Source organism: Eschrichtius robustus, chromosome 1, assembly GCF_028021215.1.
Source record: "Eschrichtius robustus isolate mEscRob2 chromosome 1, mEscRob2.pri, whole genome shotgun sequence".
Lineage (NCBI taxonomy): Eukaryota > Metazoa > Chordata > Mammalia > Artiodactyla > Eschrichtiidae > Eschrichtius > Eschrichtius robustus.
In genome coordinates, this window is record NC_090824.1 from 165,420,953 (window position 1) to 165,439,344 (window position 18,392).

Below are 18,392 nucleotides of genomic sequence, written 5' to 3' on the forward strand. Positions count from 1 at the left end.
AGGTTGCTTCCGTGACCTGGCTATTGTAAGTAGTGCTGCAATGAACATTGGGGTGCATGTGTCTTTTTGAATTATGGTTTTCTCTGGGTATATGCCCAGTAGTGGGATTGCTGGATCATATGGTAATTCTATTTTTAGATTTTTAAGGAACCTTCATACTGTCCTCCATAGTGGCTGTATCAATTTATATTCCCACCAACAGTGCAAGAGGGTTCCCTTTTCTCCACACCCTCTCCAGCATTTGTTGCTTGTAGACTTTCTGATGATGCCCATTCTAACTGGTGTGAGGTGATACCTCATTGTAGTTTTGATTTGCATTTCTCTAATAATTAGTGATGTTGAGCAGCTTTTCATGTGCTTCTTGGCCATCTGTATGTCTTCTTTGGAGAAATGTCTATGTAAGTCTTCTGCCCATTTTTGGATTGGGTTGTTTGTTTTCTTAATATTGACCTGCAGAGCTGTTTATATATTTTGGAGATTAATCCTTTGTCCGTTGATTCGTTTGCAAATATTTTCTCCCATTCTGAGGGTTGTCTTTTTGTCTTGTTTATGGTTTCCTTTGCTGTGCAAAAGCTTTGAAGTTTCATTAGGTCCCATTTGTTTATTTTTGTTTTTATTTCCATCACTCTAGGAGGTGGATCAAAAAAGATCTTGCTGTGAATTATGTCAAAGAGTGTTCTTCCTATGTTTTCCTCTAAGAGTTTTAGAGTGTCTGGTCTTACATTTAGGTCTCTAATCCATTTTGAGTTTATTTTTGTGTATGGTGTTAGGGAGTGTTCTAATTTCATTCTTTTACACGTAGTTGTCCAGTTTTCCCAGCACCATGTATTGAAGAGACTGTCTTTTCTCCATTGTATATCCTTGCCTCCTTTGTCATAGATTAGTTGACCATAGGTGTGTGGGTTTATCTCTGGGCTTTCTATCTTGTTCCATTGATTGATGTTTCTGTTTTTGTGCCAGTACCATATTGTCTTGATTACTGTAGCTGTATAGTATAGTCTGAAGTCAGGGAGTCTGATTCCTCCAGCTCCATTTTTTTTTCCCTCAAGGCTTCCTTGGCTATTCGGGGTCTTTTGTGTCTCCATACAAATTTTAAGATTTTTTATTCTAGTTCCATAAAAAATGCCATTGGTAATTTGATAGGGAATGCATTGAATCTGTAGATTGCTTTGGGTAGTATAGTCATTTTCACAATATTGATTCTTCCAATCCAAGAACAGGGTATATCTCTCCATCTGTTGGTATCATCTTTAATTTCTTTCATCAGTGTCTTATAGTTTTCAGCATACAGGTCTTTTGTCTCCCTTGGTAGGTTTATTCCTAGGCATTTTATTCTTTTTGTTGCAGTGGTAAATGGGACTGTTTCCTTAATTTCTCTTTCAGATTTTTCATCATTAGTGTATAGGAATGCAAGAGGTTTCTGTGCATTAATTTTGTATCCTGCAACTTTAACACATTCATTGATTAGCTCTAGTAGTTTTCTGGTGGCATCTCTAGGATTCTCTATGTATAGTATCATGTCATCTGCAAACAGTGACAGTTTTACTTCTTCTTTTCCAATTTTTATTCCTTTTATTTCTTTTTCTTCTCTGATTGCCGTGGCTAGGACTTCCAAAACTATGTTGAATAACAGTGGCGAGAGTGGACATCCTTGTCTTGTTCCTGATCTTAGAGGAAATGCTTTCAGTTTTTCACCATTGAGAATGATGTTTGCTGGGGGTTTGTCATATATGGCCTCTATTATGTTGAGGTAGGTTCCCTCTATGCCCACTTTTTGGAGAGTTTTTATCAGAAATGGGTGTTGAATTTTGTCAAAACTTTTTCTCCATCTATTGAGATGATCATATGGTTTTTATTCTTCAGTTTGTTAGTATGGTGTATCACATTGATTTGCGTATATTGAAGAATCCTTGCATCTCTGGGATAAATCCCCCTTGCTCACAGTGTATGATCCTTGTAATGTGTTGTTGGATTCTGTTTGCTAGTATTTTGTTGAGGAATTTTGTATCTACATTCATCAGTGATATTGGTCTGTAATTTTCTTTTTTTGTAGTATCTTTGTCTGGTGTTGGTATCAGGGTGATGGTGGCCTCATAGAATGAGTTTGGGAGTGTTCCTTCCTCTGCAATTTTTTGGAAGAGCTTGAGAAGGATGGGTGTTAGCTCTTCTCTAAATGTTTGATAGAATTCACCTGTGAAGTCATCTGGTCCTGGACTTTTGTTTGTTGGAAGATTTTTAATCACAGGTTCAATTTCATTACTTGTGATTGGTCTGTTCATATTTTCTATTTCTTTCTGGTTCAGTCTTGGAAGGTTATACCTTCCTAAGAATTTGTCCATTTCTTCCAGGTTGTCCATTTTATTGGCATACAGGTGCTTGTAGTAGTCTCTTAGGATGCTTTGTATTTCTGCGGTTTCTGTTGTAAGTTCTCCTTTTTCATTTCTAAGTTTATTGATTTGAGTCCTCTCCCTCTTTTTCTTGATGAGTCTGGCTAATGGTTTATCAATTTTGTTTATCTTCTCAAAGAACCACCTTTTAGTTTTATTGATCTTTGCTATTGTTTTCTTTGTTTCTATGTCATTTATCTCTGCTCCGATATTTATTATTTCTTTCCTTCTGCTAACTTTGGGTTTTGTTTGTTCTTCTTTCTCTAGTTCCTTTAGGTGTAAGGTTAGATTGTTTATTTGAGATTTTTCTTGTTTCTTGAGGTAGGCTTGTATAGCTATAAACTTCCCTCTTAGAACTGCTTTTGCTGCATCCCATAGGTTTGGGATCGTCATGTTTTCATTGTCATTTGTCTCTAGGTATTTTTTATTTCCTCTTTGATTTTGTCAGTGATCGCTTGGTTATTTAGTAACGTATTGTTTCGCCTCCACGTGTTTGTGTTTTTTACGTTTTTCTCCCTGTAATTCATTTCTAATCTCATAGCGTTGTGGTCAGAAAAGATGACTGATGATTTCAATTTTCTTAAATTTACTGAGGCTTGATTTGTGACCCAGGATGTGATCTATCCTGGAGAATGTTCCATGCACACTTGAGAAGAAAGTAATCTGCTGTTTTTGGATGGAACGTCCTATAAATATCAATTAAATCTATCTGGTCTATTGTGTCATTTAAAGCTTCTGTTTCCTTATTTATTTTCATTTTGGATGATCTGTCCATTGGTGTAAGTGAGGTGTTAAAGTCCCCCACTATTATTGTGTTACTGTCAATTTCCTCCTTTATAGCTGTTAGCAGTTGCCTTATGTATTGAGGTGCTCCTATGTTGGGTGCATATATATTTATAACTGTTATATCTTTTTCTTGGATTGATCCCTTGATCATTATGTAGTGTCCTTCCTTGTCTCTTGTAACATTCTTTATTTTCAAGTCTATTTTATCTGATATGAGTATTGCTACTCCAGCTTTGTTTTGATTTCCATTTGCAGGGAATATCTTTTTCCATCCCCTCCCTTTCAGTCTGAATGTGTCCCTAGGTCTGAAGTGGGTCTCTTGTAGACACCATATATATGGGTCTTGTTTTTGTATGCATTCAGCAAGCCTGTGTCTTTTGGTTGGAGCATTTACCACGTTTAGGGTAATTATCGATATGTCTGTTCCTATGACCATTTTCTTAATTGTTTTGGGTTTGTTTTTGTAGGTCCTTTTCTTCTGTTGTGTTTCCCACTTAGAGAAGTTCCTTTAGCATTTGTTGTAGAGCTGGTTTGGTGGTGCTGAATTCTCTTAGCTTTTGCTTGTCTGCAAAGCTTTTGATTTCTCCATCAAATCTGAATGAGATCCTTGGCGGGTAGAGTAATCTTGGTTGTAGGTTCTTCCCTTTCTTCACTTTAAGTATATCATGCCACTCCCTTCTGGCTTGTAGAGTTTCTGCTGAGAAATCAGCTGTTAACGTTATGGGAGTTCCCTTGTATGTTATTTGTCGTTTTTCCCTTGCTGCTTTTAATAATTTTTCTTTGTCTTTAATTTTTGCCAATTTGATTACTATGTGTCTCAGTGTGTTTCTCCTTGGCTTTATCCTGTATGGGACTCTCTGCGCTTTCTGGACTTGGGTGGCTATTTCCTCTCCCATGTTAGGGAAGTTTTCGACTATAATCTCTCCACATATTTTCTCAGGTCCTTTCTCTCTCTCTTCTCCTTCTGGGACCCCTATAATGCGAATGTTGGTGTGTTTAATGTTGTCCCAGAGGTCTCTTAGGCTGTCTTCATTTCTTTTCCTTCTTTTTTCTTTATTCTGTTCCACAGCAGTGAATTCCACCATTCTGTCTTCCAGGTCACTTATCCGTTCTTCTGCCTCAGTTATTCTGCTAATGATTCCTTCTAGTGTAGTTTTCATTTCAGTTATTGTATTGTTCATCTCTGTTTGTCTGTTCTTTAATTCTTCTAGGTCTGTTAAATATTTCTTGCATCTTCTCGATCTTTGCCTCCATTCTTTTTCCGAGGTCCTGGATCATCATCACTATCATTATTCTGAATTCTTTTTCTGGAAGGTTCCTTCTCTCCCCTTCATTTAGTTGTTTTTCTGGGGTTTTATCTTGTTCCTTCATCTGGTACATAGCCCTCTGCCTTTTCATCTTGTCTGTCTTTCTGTGAATGTGGTTTTTGTTCCACAGGCTGCAGGATTGTAGTTCTTCTTGCTTCTGCTGTCTGCCCTCTGGTGGACGAGGCTATCTTCCAATCTGTGTTTAAAAAGAACATTCTGTCTACAGTATGGATGCAAAGTTGGGGGGAAAAGAAACTGCAGAAAGCCATAAATTAAGCTCAGTGAAGTCGCATCGCTGGTCATTGATTGGATTGTGGAGCCAGTCACTCAAGATATTAAATTAGGATTCCATGCCTCTGGAGAGCTTATCCAAGAGAGAGCGGGCATATCAAGCAGTTAGCAATGGATGTGTCATTAATTGAGGATCAGGGACACAGTCCTCCCCAGGCTAGTGCTGGGACGTTGGCACAGAGGTAAGTCAAACATGGAGAGAAACTACATTGCAAAGAGCTAAGGATTATATGCTGACAGGGAGCATCTCAGTAAGAAACATACTGAAAAACCATCAACACTCATCACCCCAGATAACAATAATTTGAGTACCTAGTATGTGTCAGCTTGAATAGGCTATGAGGTGGATATTATCATTATCTTTGTGTTGCTAAAGAGTAAACATGCTCAGGGATGTGCAGTTACTTTTTTTTTTTTAAGATTTCTTTTGTTTTTTGACGTGGATCGTTTTAAAAGTCTTTATTGACTTTGTTACAATATTGCTTCTGTTTTATGTTTTGGTGTTTTGGCTGCGAGGCATGTGAGATCTTAGCTCCCTGACCAGGGATTGAACCCGCCCCCACTGCATTGGAAGGAGAAGCCTTAACCACTGGACCGCCAGCAAAGTCCCTACGTGCAGTTACTTACCCTTGTGTATATATGTAACAAGTGTGGGAGCTAAGATTTAATCCCAAGTCTGTGTGACTCCAAAGGAACTGGAGGGAGAAGGAGGCTCTGGGCTTGAGACAGCAGAATGGGGACCCAGGTGGTCTAATCAGAGAGGAGAGTGTCAAAGCAGAGGTCTGAGGCAGGACTTAGGATGTGCTGCAGCTTAGGGACAAGGTGTCAGAGGCTCAGGTATGAGCAGCAGCCAGGGCCCACTGGAGAACTGTCCCATGGTGGGAGGTCTAGGATCCAGGCAGAGTCCACGGAGAGGCTGGCCTCTCGCCAGCCTGCAGGATGCCAGCCAGTGTTAGGCCAGAGGTCTACCTGAGTGTGCCCCCTCTGTCCCCAGGAGGATTGAGACCCCACCTTGATGCATGCCTCGCCCATCACTGCTGTAGCAGGAAAGGAACATGGCGAGTCATGCACCGTGCAGTAATGACTCCCCACTGCCTCACCTAACCCTTGATATACTTGCCCCAGGCCTCTTTGTACTCATACTTGGATTATGTAAAGCAATTGTCTGTTCTTTGAAGATCCTCTGAAGATTCTGAATGCTCCTTGGAACATGATTTTCTTCTCCTTTGATCCATCTCAATCTCCCATTTGGAGGAAACATGAATACCTACACAGTCAAGAAGTAGAAGGAAATGCTGGCATAAGGTAGCTAGATGTGCAGAATGAAAAACAGAAAGGGCTATTCAAGCACCTATCAAATTTCATACTTATTGCAAAAAGCCATGTGCCTGGGCTTCTGTGTCTGCAGAGACTGAGTCCCAACATGTCTTTTTTTTTTTAACTGTTTTTTTTTTTAATTAATTAATTAATTTATTTATTTATTTTTGGCTGTGTTGGGTCTTCTTTTCTGTGCGAGGGCTTTCTCTAGTTGCGGCGAGCGGGGACCACTCTTCTTCGCGGTGTGCGGGCCTCTCACTATTGCGGCCTCTCTTGTTGCGCAGCACAGGCTCCAGACGCGCAGGCTCAGTAGTTGTGGCTCACGGTCCTTGTTGCTCCGCGGCATGTGGGATCTTCCCAGACCAGGGCTCGAACCCGTGTCCCCTGCATTAGCAGGCAGATTCTCAACCACTGCGCCACCAGGGAAGCTCCCAAGAGAAATTTAACCTAGTCTCTTACCTTTACTCTTGACATTTTTGAGCAGTATGGTCTGAGGCTTTCAGGAAACCACAGATTTACTTCTGTGGTCTTTAGGCAGAAAAGAGGGAGACCTGATTTGCTCTTCCTAATGTTACCCTTTGAAATAAAAATAAAGTGTGTAAAAGAGATACCAAGTATAGTCAGCACTGGGAGCAGAGATGCTGGTTGGGATCTATCTAGATGGGGCCAGGAGGAATTTCTGCTCATTAGACCTCTGAGTCAGAATGCTGAAGTTAGGCAGTAAAAAAATGGCACTGAACTAGCACTCAAGAAGCACACGAGAGCATCCACTGTATCACCAAGGTCAATCTTAGGTAGTGTATGTGCTATGTCCCCAAGAAAATCTAGAAAAGCAAGATGATCCATTGGTTGTTCAGTAGCATGTTTTTCAATCTCCACATCTGTGTGATTTTCCAGGTTTCCTCGTGAAATTAACTTCTAGTTGCATGGGATATCTTTTTGCATCCCTTCACTTTCAGTCTGTGTGTATCCTTACATCTAAAGGGAGTCTCTTGTAGGCAGCATGTGGATGGGTCTTGTTTTTTCATCCATTCAACCACTCTATGTCTCTGTGTTGGCTTCTATAGAGATGAAGCAACAAGCTTACTCAGTTTTGAAGGAGTATCCTCATGCAGGAGATGAACCTTGTTACTGAGCTCTGCTTCAGCTCCTGGTTGTCTCTCTAACCTTTGTGCTTGTCCAAGCAGCCTACTACAGTAAGTCCCCTGCATATGAACGAGTTCCGTTCCAAGAGCGCGTTTGTAAGTTTAATTTGTTGGCATGTCCAACAAAGTTAGCCTAGGTACCCAACTAAGATAATCGGCTGTATAGTACAGTACTGTAATAGGTTTATAATACTTTTCACACAAATAATACATAAAAAACGAACACAAAAAGTAAAGAAAGCATTTTTAATCTTACAGTACATTACCTTGAAAAGTACCAGCTATATCACCGCTGCTTTTACGCTTGCTTCCAGACATCCTGGGCTTGAAATAAAGATACTGTACTACTGTCCTCTATACAGTAATGTACAGTAAAGTACACAAAAGCACAACCACTTGTAGAAGATGCATGCAATGTGTCAATGTTCTCTTGACACGTGAACTAACTTATGTGGCTGGACATGCGAACGCACGTTTGCATCTTTGAAAGTCCGCAACTTGAAGGTTTGTATGTAGGGGACTTAATGTATGTATTTAATAACTCCTCATAGTTGAGGATGTGCTAAGACCTGTCAGTGTCTCAAACGGGAGGCTCTCAGAACCTAGATTCAGGCTGACTGCAAGCTAGACACTCAGGATCAGTTTTTCCTTTAAGTATGCAGATATATACAGTCCTGTGGGACTGTACGTGTAATCCCTGATGCCCACCAGCGTCAGAAGATTTGGAGGGGTCCCCTGGGTGGCAGCTGCCGAAATCAGGGCTCCAAATGAGTGTGTAACTTCCTTTTCTGGGCGATAGTTGTGAGCTGGCGCGAAGCGCAGGGAGCGTGCCAAGGGGCGCTACATTCTACAGCCTACATTCCTTGAAAGCAGCTCCATAAGCCACTAAATGTGAGCCAGACCTGAAGCCAGCCCCTCAGGCCAAAGCTCCAGGACAAGCAAAGAGACCTCCTTCATAGAAAGACTGGGGGTGTGTTTCAGTCCATTGTCTGTGCGGTGCCCTGGCGGTGGTAGCCTGCCAAGAACTACCTCTCTGATTGCCACAGTCCTGTGGGACCCAGGAATGCAAGCCGCCACCCCCCGCCTCCTCCCTACCCTCCCACCCCTCCACCCCCCCAACCCTACACCCACCCCTTCCACCCCTGGCCACCAGAGCCACCAGATCAAGGAACATCCCTTGGGTGGCAGCCACGAAAACCAGGGTACCAGATACAAATGAACTGACTTACAAAACAGAAACAGAGTCACAGACTTAGAGAATGAACTTATGGTTAGCCTGGGGAAAGCGTGGTTGGGGGAAGGGATAGATTGGGAGTTTGGGATTGACAGGTACACACTGCTATATTTTAAATGGACAACCCACAAGGACCTACTGTATAGCACAGGGAATTCTGCTCAGTATTCTTTAATAACCTAAATGGGAGAAGAATTTGAAAAAGAATAGATACACGTGTATGTATAACTGAATCACTTTGCTGTACACCCGAAACTATCACAACATCGTGAGTCAACTATACTCCAATATAAAATACAAAATAAAAAAACAGGATACCAGAGGTAAAAACCAGGGCACTGGATGCACATAAAGCTTGCCTGCAGGAAACACTGGCACCCCGGAGCATGGCAGAGGGTGAGCATGAAGATAGCTCCCACCCTCAGAGGTCTCTGGGAGGGATCACAGTCAACCCCAAGATGCATGTTTAATCAGAAGCCTGCCCCTCGGGCGCAGTCATGATGCTTAGCTAATAGGCCTCCTTCACAGAAAGAAGGAGCACCTGGGTCTGTGGCCTCTTGCTGTGCCCTGGGGGGTGGTAGCTGTTTAAGAACTCTTTCTCCATTGGTCACAATCCTGTGGGACCCACACGTATAAGCCCCATTGGCCACCAGAGCCACATGATACAGAGGTGTCCCCTGACAGCAATCACAAAAATCAGGGTGCCAGGTAGGTGTATGAGCTCTTTTCTGGGTGACACTAATTATTACGGTCTCAAGGGACCAGGAACACAGGCTCCCCTGTCCTCCAGAGCCGGGCAAGCCAGAGGCATCCGCAGCTGGCAGCCACAAAACTCAGGGCAGACTTGTGTAAAAGCTCTCTTCTGGGAGATTCTGAAGCTCTGGAGCACAGCAGAGGGAGAGCATGACAATGGCGCCCACCGGTCCTCGTCCCCGGAGTGTTCCCGCAGGCTCCTAGGAGTATGTGTTAAATTCGACGCCTGCCTCTCAGGCCGCAACATCCTTATAAGAATTTATCATGCAGGTCTGCTCTTCCTCTTATTTTCCCTGTTTCAATGAATGGCACCACCCTCTATCTGCATGTCATCCTTAAATCCTTTTTCTCCTTCACTCCCGCGTAGAACATCAGTCACCAAATCCTACTGATTTTTCTTCTTTAATGTTTACTAAGTGAATCTATTCTCTCCAGATCCCTTGCTCCCACCATTGTTTCAGCACCCTTTGCGTCTCACCTCGATTGCTTCCGTAACCACCTAAGTGGTCCTACTGACCCTTGCCTCCCTCGTCCCCGTTTTACCTCACATCCAGAACGATGTTTCTGAAGCAGCAATCTGATAGTTTTAACCACTGCTTAAAAGAATGAATCTATTTCCTATTTCCTTTAGGATAACTGCCACCAAACTCCTTACTGTGGATAATAAATTTTCATTTTATGGGTACTTGCTGACCTCTGTAGTCATCTCTCCTCACTCCTACTCCATGTACTTTAAGCTCCAGTCATAAAAAAACAATTTATGATTCCCCAAATGCACTATATTTTCCTTCGTGTCTGTGCCTTTTTGCACGCTGTTCCCTCTACCTAAAACAGTCTCATCGCCACATCCACCCCCTTCACCTGACGTGTTTCTACTTGTTCTAAAGTATTAGCTTAGATGTTCCTTCATGTGGGAATCTTTCCCCTCTCTCCAGTCTGCATTAAATACACCTTTTACGTGCCAGTGGCATCCAGTGTTTACATTTATCATAAGCCCTCAAGTCCTTTTATTGCAATCATCTGTTTCCCTCCAAAGGAGGGAATTAAAATTTAAAAATTAAGGCTGGGACTTCTCAGGGAGCTTGGAGAAGGCACTCGAGAATCAGACATGTTAAACCTACCCCATTTGTTGACAATCTTCCATCTTAAGATCCTAGAGGACCACAAAATTAAGGCTTCTAAAATCAAGTTTCTTAAGGAAACTTAGTTCACATATCCTTAACACCAGCATAAAGTCTCACATATAATAAGCACTTTGTAAACATTTTTGAATGAGTGAAATAATGGTAATGGTTTATTTCATCTCAAAATATAAGATATATTGTCCAAGCTGTACTCAAAGGAAAATTAATAACTTTAAATACTTTAATTTTTTAAAAAGCCAATTAAAATAAACTAAATATTAGCTCAAAGGTTTAGAAATTTCCACGTGAGTTAGAAACAGAAGGAAATTTCTTTGATTTGACAACAGCTAACAGAAAACAAAAGCAAACAACATGCTTAAGGATGAAACATCAGTAATGTTCCCTTTAAAGCTGGAAACAAGACAAATTTGCCTGGTGTAACATGATTCAGCATTGTTCTAGAGACATTAGCTAATACAGTGCAATAGTTAATAGAAATTATAGGTATAAATATAGGAAAAAAGTGATAAAATTGTCATTACATGTAAGTGATGTGATCATTTACCTATAAAAAAACAACAAAATCATTTGAAAACTATTCAAAATAATAAACTTTAGTAAGATGATTAGATACAAGATAAAGACGTGAGTGTTCATTGCTTTCCTAATTGTCAGGAATAAACAACTCTAAAATATATTTTAAAAGAGCCTGCTTACTATGGCCATAAAAAGTATAAGATGCCTAGGAATAAATCTATCAAGAAATATACAAGACCTACCTACACTGTGGTTAAAAGGTAAGTTCTGGAGTAAACTGCGTGGGTGTGGATCTCAGATCCAGTGTTTACTAGCTGTTGACCTTAGGAAAGTTTAACCTCTCCCTGTGTTTATATTTGTAGAAGAAACTACAAAACGGTATATATGCACTTGTGATTAGCACTGCTCTGTGTATTTAGGTTCTGAGCTAGTTTTGACTTGACCACCTTCCTCAGCTGTAAGACAGAGCTAACAATGACTGCTTCCCAGGAGTTGGGAATAACCGTGAGAATCAAAGTGTCTCAGTGTTCATGGAGCATGTGTTTTGCCTCTTGTAAGGTGCATTGCAGATGTCATGACTAGAATGATGACATCTCTTTCTTGTCAGAAAGCCTTGCCATTTCTGCCATAGCCTCTCTAGCCAGAGCATTGCAGGAAGAAAGGACATCCTCAAAACCAGTAACCCTGCTGGATCACCGGAGGCTGCCCCAGCTCTTAAGAACGAAATGAGATTCTTCTTAGTTTCACGTCCCACGGCCCAGTAAACTGGCAAGACTTCTCAAGATGTGGGGAAAGAAATTCTTTCAGTTCCTCACTCTCCTCTCTGTGTCCAGAGATGTCACTTACAGTCTGCTCACCCCTACGTTGACCCAAACTTAAAATGCAGCACTTCTTTTTGTTCCCTGAAATTATCCTCTTTCACAAAAGCATGGATGAACAAAATCTACTTCCCTAAAGATTTTGTATTCTGCCTGAAGGGAGGAACGTTGCATTGCCTTTTGCACAGCGAACAGCTTAAACATCCATATTCGATATTTCTGTTTCCAAAAGGCTTCTTTGTGACAACCCACTGCTAGGAATTCCTCTCTGTGTCTCTGCCTCCACATTCATCCGGCTTGATCAGCTCCTCTGTTCCAACCACTCTCCCATTACCCCCACTCAACTTCAAAATTTCGCTCCCTTCGCAATACAGAGCAAGCCCACCCTCTTTGGCTCCTATTCCTTGACTTATATACATAAACCAACCCGGTGCTTAGTAGACCAAAGCCCTTTGCTTCAGCAGCATCCCCCACCTGCCATAGAGGAGCTATAGAAATAGAAAGAGCCGTTTTTCCTATTATATGGGATTAAACCCATTTCCTGACTTGTGGTCAAAATGCTAAATGGTATTTGCATATGGTCCTGTGGCCCTATTCTTAAAGGAATTTGCCTTTGTCATATTTGTTTTTCTTCCAAAGGTATCCCTCAACCTAATATAACTTGGTTGAAGAAAGGAGGATCTCTGAGTGACAATATTTCCTTGCTTTTCAATGGATCCCTGTTGTTGCAGAATGTTTCCCTTGAAAGTGAAGGAACCTACATCTGTACAGCCACCAATGCTCTTGGAAAGGCGATGGCATCATCCATCCTCCACTTGCTGGGTAAGCGTCAAATTCTTGTTGTCCTTCAAGTGCTTCCTATAATATGTACAAAGTAAGAACTGGTTTTGTTGATTCTGGGGTCGAGGAGTAAACAAGTGGACATTAAATGGTTTTAACTATTGCTGCCACTGCCCACTTACAAACGAGCACTAAATCTAATACTCTGTCTTACCAGTTCTGCTCTTAGAAGGCTGTGACTTTCTTGCTGCTCCTTCTCTGCCTAAGAACCTACATTGGGATATAAACTTTCTGCCCCGAATCAAGATCCTTCATATTCTGCCTTTACATCTGCTTAATTCTTTTCCCTGACCTCCACTGTAAGCTAGCACTAAACTCTGTTCTAGGCAACATGGTTTCCTGCCCTGTGTTCCAAACCCCCCTCCACACACACACCCCATGCTGCTTCCCTGGAAGTGTGGCTTCCGTTCATATTGCTTACCCAGGAAAAGTGCTCACTGCACTCATACTGCTCACTGCCTTTATCATGTTGCCCCAATACCTCCCATCCTGTAGGGCCAACTGAATTCCTATTTCCCATGTGAATCCTTCTCTGATTTTTTTTGACCTCTCCTTTCTGTGGTCTCACCCATTGGTCCCTAAGTCCTAACACACATTGGTCTCCAATTGTTTCCTCTTTCATTTGTGTCTCCTCAGCTAAATTGTGGGTCCCGTCATGGTACAGACCATGTCTAATGTTTCTTTTGCAGTCCTAAGTATATAATAGAGTATGAGGCACACAGTAGGTGCTCAACAAATACTAATCAATTGAGTCTTAAGACACCTTGTAGTGGGGTCAGTATTGTAACTTGGGGAAGGTCATTGCAGTGAGCCCCCGGCACAGGGTGATAAGCTGGCTTCTTCTGCTGCTGTCTGTCAGGGATAAGATCTGGAGCTCACGGAAGTCTTGTCACCAGAATGAGCTTTAAGTTGCAGGGGTTTGAGGACTCAATAAATAATACTCCTCTTTCCCCCCCCAGAGTTTGGAAGTGATTGAGAGTTAATCACAGAAGTCAGTTAGACTGACATTAGGGATCATTTATTATTGTCCTTTGTATCTCCAGCACCTAACACAGGTGTAAGTATTAAATAAGTGTTTCATAAACGAATAAAACTGAGTCACTGGCAGAACTGGTATGAGATTATAGAATCCACTGCCAAACTAAGCGGATGATGGAAAGAGCTTTCTCCATGGCTTTTCTTGTTGGCAGTTAGAGGAGCCCAGAGACATAAATAGATGGGGAGTTGGAATAGGTGTCATGCACAAAGCACTTTGATGTTCATGAACTCTTTAGATATTTACAATAGTGCAGTGTTGAGGGCAGTAATCTTTTATCCCGTTGTATAAATCAGGAAACCTGCTACTCATTGAAAGTTTGTACTAGAGGACTTCTCTGGTGGTGCAGTGGTTAAGAATCCGCCTGCCAATGCAGGGGACATGGGTTCGATCTCTGGTCCGGGAAGATCCCGCATGCCGCAGAGCAACTAAGCCCGTGAGCCACAACTGCTAAGCCCACATGCCACAACTACTGAAGCCCGCGTGCCTAGAGCCTGTGCTCCACAAAAAGAGAGGCCATCGCCATGAGTAGCCCACGCATCACAATGAAGAGTAGCCCCCACTCACCACAACTAGAGAAAGTCCGTGCACAGCAACGAAGACCCAACACAGCCCAAAATAAATTAATAAAGAAATGAATAAAGAAATAAACTTATGTAAAAAAAAGAAAAAAGAAAGTTTTTACTAGAGCCCAAATATATAGTCATCTCTTTCAGTGTTCTCCATACTGCCCTGCTTGACTCTCAGTGCTGATCAGAGAGGCACTGGTGTGCCTCCATGTGGCCCTTCCCAAAGAGCCTCCGTGGTTCTCTAGGATCTTAATATGGAAGATTGTCAACAAACGGGGTAGCATAACCTGTCTGATTCTCGAGTGCCTTCCCCAAGCTCCCTGAGAAGTCCCAGCCTTATTCCTTGCCTCTCCCCCTCTCCACTCATGAGTCTGTCTGGGTGTCTCAGTTCTGCCCTGTACGCCTCTTCTCTCAGAAGTCTCTCCAGTCAAGCAGCTCGTGACTATGGTCACATGACTGAGGAATCAAGAATGTCTTACATCACACAATACACAGCACTCCTCCACCATCCTTCTGCTCTTACACTCATGCACTCCTCACCATGTGAGGTGCCCTATAAAACATCACCCCTTCTTCTGTTCCCAAAGCTGTCTGGAGGGGAAGAGCCCTATAAGCCCCAGCTGCTTCCTCCAGTCCCTTTTGGAATTCTGGTGAATGTATTTTTTCCTACCTTGTTAGTTAGGCTATAAACCCTGAAAACATGCAGAGATGCTACATGTTAGCGTAGTTAATAACTCTAACTAAGCCCCTGCGGCACTCCGCACACCCAGCCCCACACATAGCTCCCAGATCTGTGTGAGCCTGATGTCCTGGGACAGAGCATTCTATTGCAAAGGAATTATTTCCCAGGAGTTGTCGTCTTTCAGAACACCCAAGATGGAACAAGAATTAGATAACTTCTAATTGGTAAACAAGTGTTCCTTTTTTTCTTCTCAGAACAAAGACAGTCAGGCAGTAAACTTCTATTTCCCAAGGACCATAAACAGCATATGCTCCAGGCATCCAACACTGGAACCAACAGTAATGGGCCAACAAGAAAACCCCTACATTCAGGTCTGGGGTTTGGGCTTTTCTGGGGGATTTGCTGGTGGTAAGGCATGTGCTAAGAAAAGGATTTAGTTAAAAGAGCCTCCATGTTTTGCACTTTGCAATAAGTAAAATTATTCCTAGGCATCCAGCCAGCTTTTCCCTTCCCCCTCAACCTTCAGGGGTTCAACTTTTTCCTTCCATATTGAACTTTTTAAAAAAAAATTAACTCCTGGGGAAGCCCACAGAGGTCATATCTCAAATCTGCATCATTATTTGTGGTAATGCAGACATTGGTTTTCTAGTTGCAAAACAATTGCTAACTTGGTAAATATTAATAGAGGGAAGATTTGCTAAGAACTGTGCAATCAATTCTATCATTTGTCTTCTTTCACAAATATTTTTTTCCACGCATATCAGTACTTGGTCACAAGAACCTAATCCAGGTATTTCCAGCTTGCAAAACTCTTTAGGAGGCCAAGAGAGAGAGATAGAGTTAAGAAAATCAGAAATGTTTATGAGAATAAGGTGTAACTTTATGGGTGTATTCATACAATGAAATATTATTCGGCAATAAAAATAAAAGAATGAATGACTGATATACAGGACAATATGGGTATATCTCAAAAACATTATGTTAAGCAAAAAAAGCCAAACACACAACAGTACGTATCGTATAAAGTCCAAGAACAGATAGTACTGATGTATATTAATGGAAATGAAGAAGTAGCTGCCTGGAGGAGAGGGAAATTGATTACAAAAGAGGCAGGAGGAAATTTTAGGGGTGATGAAATGTTATATACCTTGCTTTGGATCACGGTTACATAAGTGCATACAATTGTGCAAACTCATAGAACCATGTGCCTCATATCTGAGCATTTTATTGTATATGAATTATACCTCAGTAAAAAAATACATTTTTTTTTTAAAGAAATGCACGGGTGTCCTGCCTTGAATCATCAAGGTGTCTTTGTGAAATGTGACAGACTAGAAAGAGTGAGATTTGAAGACAGACACACTGGGCTCCAATCCAGCTGAAGGACCTTGGGAAAGTCACTTAGCTTTTTTAAGTGTCCACCTCTGCAAGTAAAACTAATCGAATTCACAACATGGCCATAAGGATTAAATGGAAAATTGATGTTAAAGTGTTTAACTCAGTACCTATCACCTGGAAAATTCTCAATAAACTTAGCTATTTTTTAAATTTGTTTTAAATAAACTGTAATTCTGGGGGGACAACTAAAAATATATTCTCTTCTCTTTTGCAAATGATACCATATGCAACTTAGGACAAAAATTCCAAAATCAAAAGGAAAACCGGGAAAACAATTCAGTTAAAGAAATCAGTCCCTCTGTGAGGGAGCCTGTGGACACAGCTGGTAGCTATCAATTACTTGTGATTATTACAAGAAATCTGGCACTTTCTGTGATCATACACAAATGTGTCATCATCGTGTCCTACCTCATCTTTTTACCAAGTGTCAAAAGGGAAGGGAAAGGCTGCTTGGAATGGGGATTAAAGAAAAATCCGCTATAATTATTGGAGGGGGTCAGCTTCAACGTTTCTAAAGGAAACTCCCATTTTCACCTTTCCAGATGTCTCCAGGACAAATTATGTACGCAGTTTCAGGACTAATCTGAAGCTTAGATTCAGAATTAATGGAAGAGTAAGAATGGAATTGAAATGCAACTTTAACATTTCTGCTTAATCCCTGCTCCCTGCTAAACATCTTTCATTTCTCGGCCTGATCCCCTTTGGAGAAATAAAACCCATTAGGGCATCCCCTGAGAGACCCTCCACTCTTGTCCTGTTGGCTCTGCTTGGAGAGTCCGGAGGAGCCAGCGCACTGCACAGGATACCTCCTCCTTCTCTCTGGGATTTTTCTGGCAGATCCAGCTGCTCTGCAATAGCCCCTCTCCCAGGCTGTGGTCCAAGGGCCCCATTCTGGCTGCCATTCCCACCAGTTATTACAATAAGCTAGTTGAGGGAAAAGGAGATTTAAAGGACTCCCTTGCACTGTACGATGGCTTATTCTCGGTGTGCTACTCAGAGCACCAGACAGGCAGCTAAGCAGAAAACAGCTGGCCGTGGTCTTTGGCCGGGTTGTCTCCAGCCTCTCATCATTTCTCATCTGTCGTGACATTCATTTTCTTTCCGCAGAGACTTTCTGGGAGCTTGGTAGCTGGACACAGTGTTCTGCCACTTGCGGCCACTTGGGAGCCCGAGTTCAGAGACCCCAGTGTGTAATGGCCAACGGGCAGGAAGTGAGTGAGGCCTTCTGTGAGCATCTCCAGAAGCCGCTGGCTGGGTTCCAGCCCTGTAACATCTGGGACTGCCCCTCGAGGTATGTGTAGTCATCTCATCAGTACCAGGTTTTGGCTTGTTTTAAAATGCCCAGTCATTTGGATTTAATAACTCGACCACTATGATTTGTTTAGCATGTACCATACAAGGCACTCTGCTAAGTTCTTTATGTGGATCACTTCACAGTCACGTATGAGGTCAATGTCGTTCATTTTCTATTTTACAGATGGCACAACTCCCCTAGGCTGCACAGTTACAAGGGCCAGAATTCAAATTGACATAGTCTGATTTCACAGCTTGTGCTCTTAATTGCTACCCAAATCTGTTTCCTGCACTCACAATGTACCTTAAGAGCACAGTGAAGCTGATTTCATGGGTTTACCCAGGAGATAAGGCAGTGGGCCAGATCATGAGAGGCACTAGCTAAAAGCACAGTTCCTTAGACTCTACCCCCAGGGGTACAACCATTAATAACCTTTCTGTGTCACAGAAAACACAAATCAATGGTTTTAAAAATGTCCAAAGTCAAACTCATGGTCTCCACCAAATCTGATCCGTCCCCAGTGTTCCAGATCACATTGACAGCATCCTAAACTCCCCCTTTCCTCTCACTTCCATCCATTCTTGTCAGTTTCCCACTGTTACCAGTGGAGTCCAAGCCACGATCATTCCTCACTAGGACCACTCCAGGAGCCTCCTGAGTTTTGTCTCCTTTCTAGAGTGCCTTGTCCAATGTATAAGCAGAGCCATCTTGGAAAAAACAAACTCATGGGACTTCCCTGGCAGTCCAGTGGTTAAGACTTTGCCTTCCAATGCAGGGGGTGTGGGTTCGATCCCTGGTCGGGGAGCTAAGGTCCCACATGCCTCGCGGCCAAAAAACCAAAACATAAAACTGAAGCAATATTGTAACAGATTCA

The 18,392-nt window shown here is 42.1% G+C and overlaps 1 protein-coding gene across 8 annotated transcripts in view; it reads left to right on the forward strand.

Moving 5' to 3' along the window:
* Window positions 1–18,392, forward strand: part of ADAMTSL3 (ADAMTS like 3) — a 365,276-nt gene that overhangs the window by 320,655 nt on the left and 26,229 nt on the right. For all 8 annotated transcript variants that reach the window (XR_011075723.1, XM_068558758.1, XM_068558696.1 and 5 more), the window contains 2 exons: window positions 12,339–12,521; window positions 17,332–17,515. Coding sequence is in view for 7 of the 8 variants with exons in the window: in XM_068558758.1 (XP_068414859.1) it covers window positions 12,339–12,521; window positions 17,332–17,515 (367 nt within the window). In the remaining variant the exon portion in view is untranslated. The remainder of the gene's footprint in view (window positions 1–12,338; window positions 12,522–17,331; window positions 17,516–18,392) is intronic.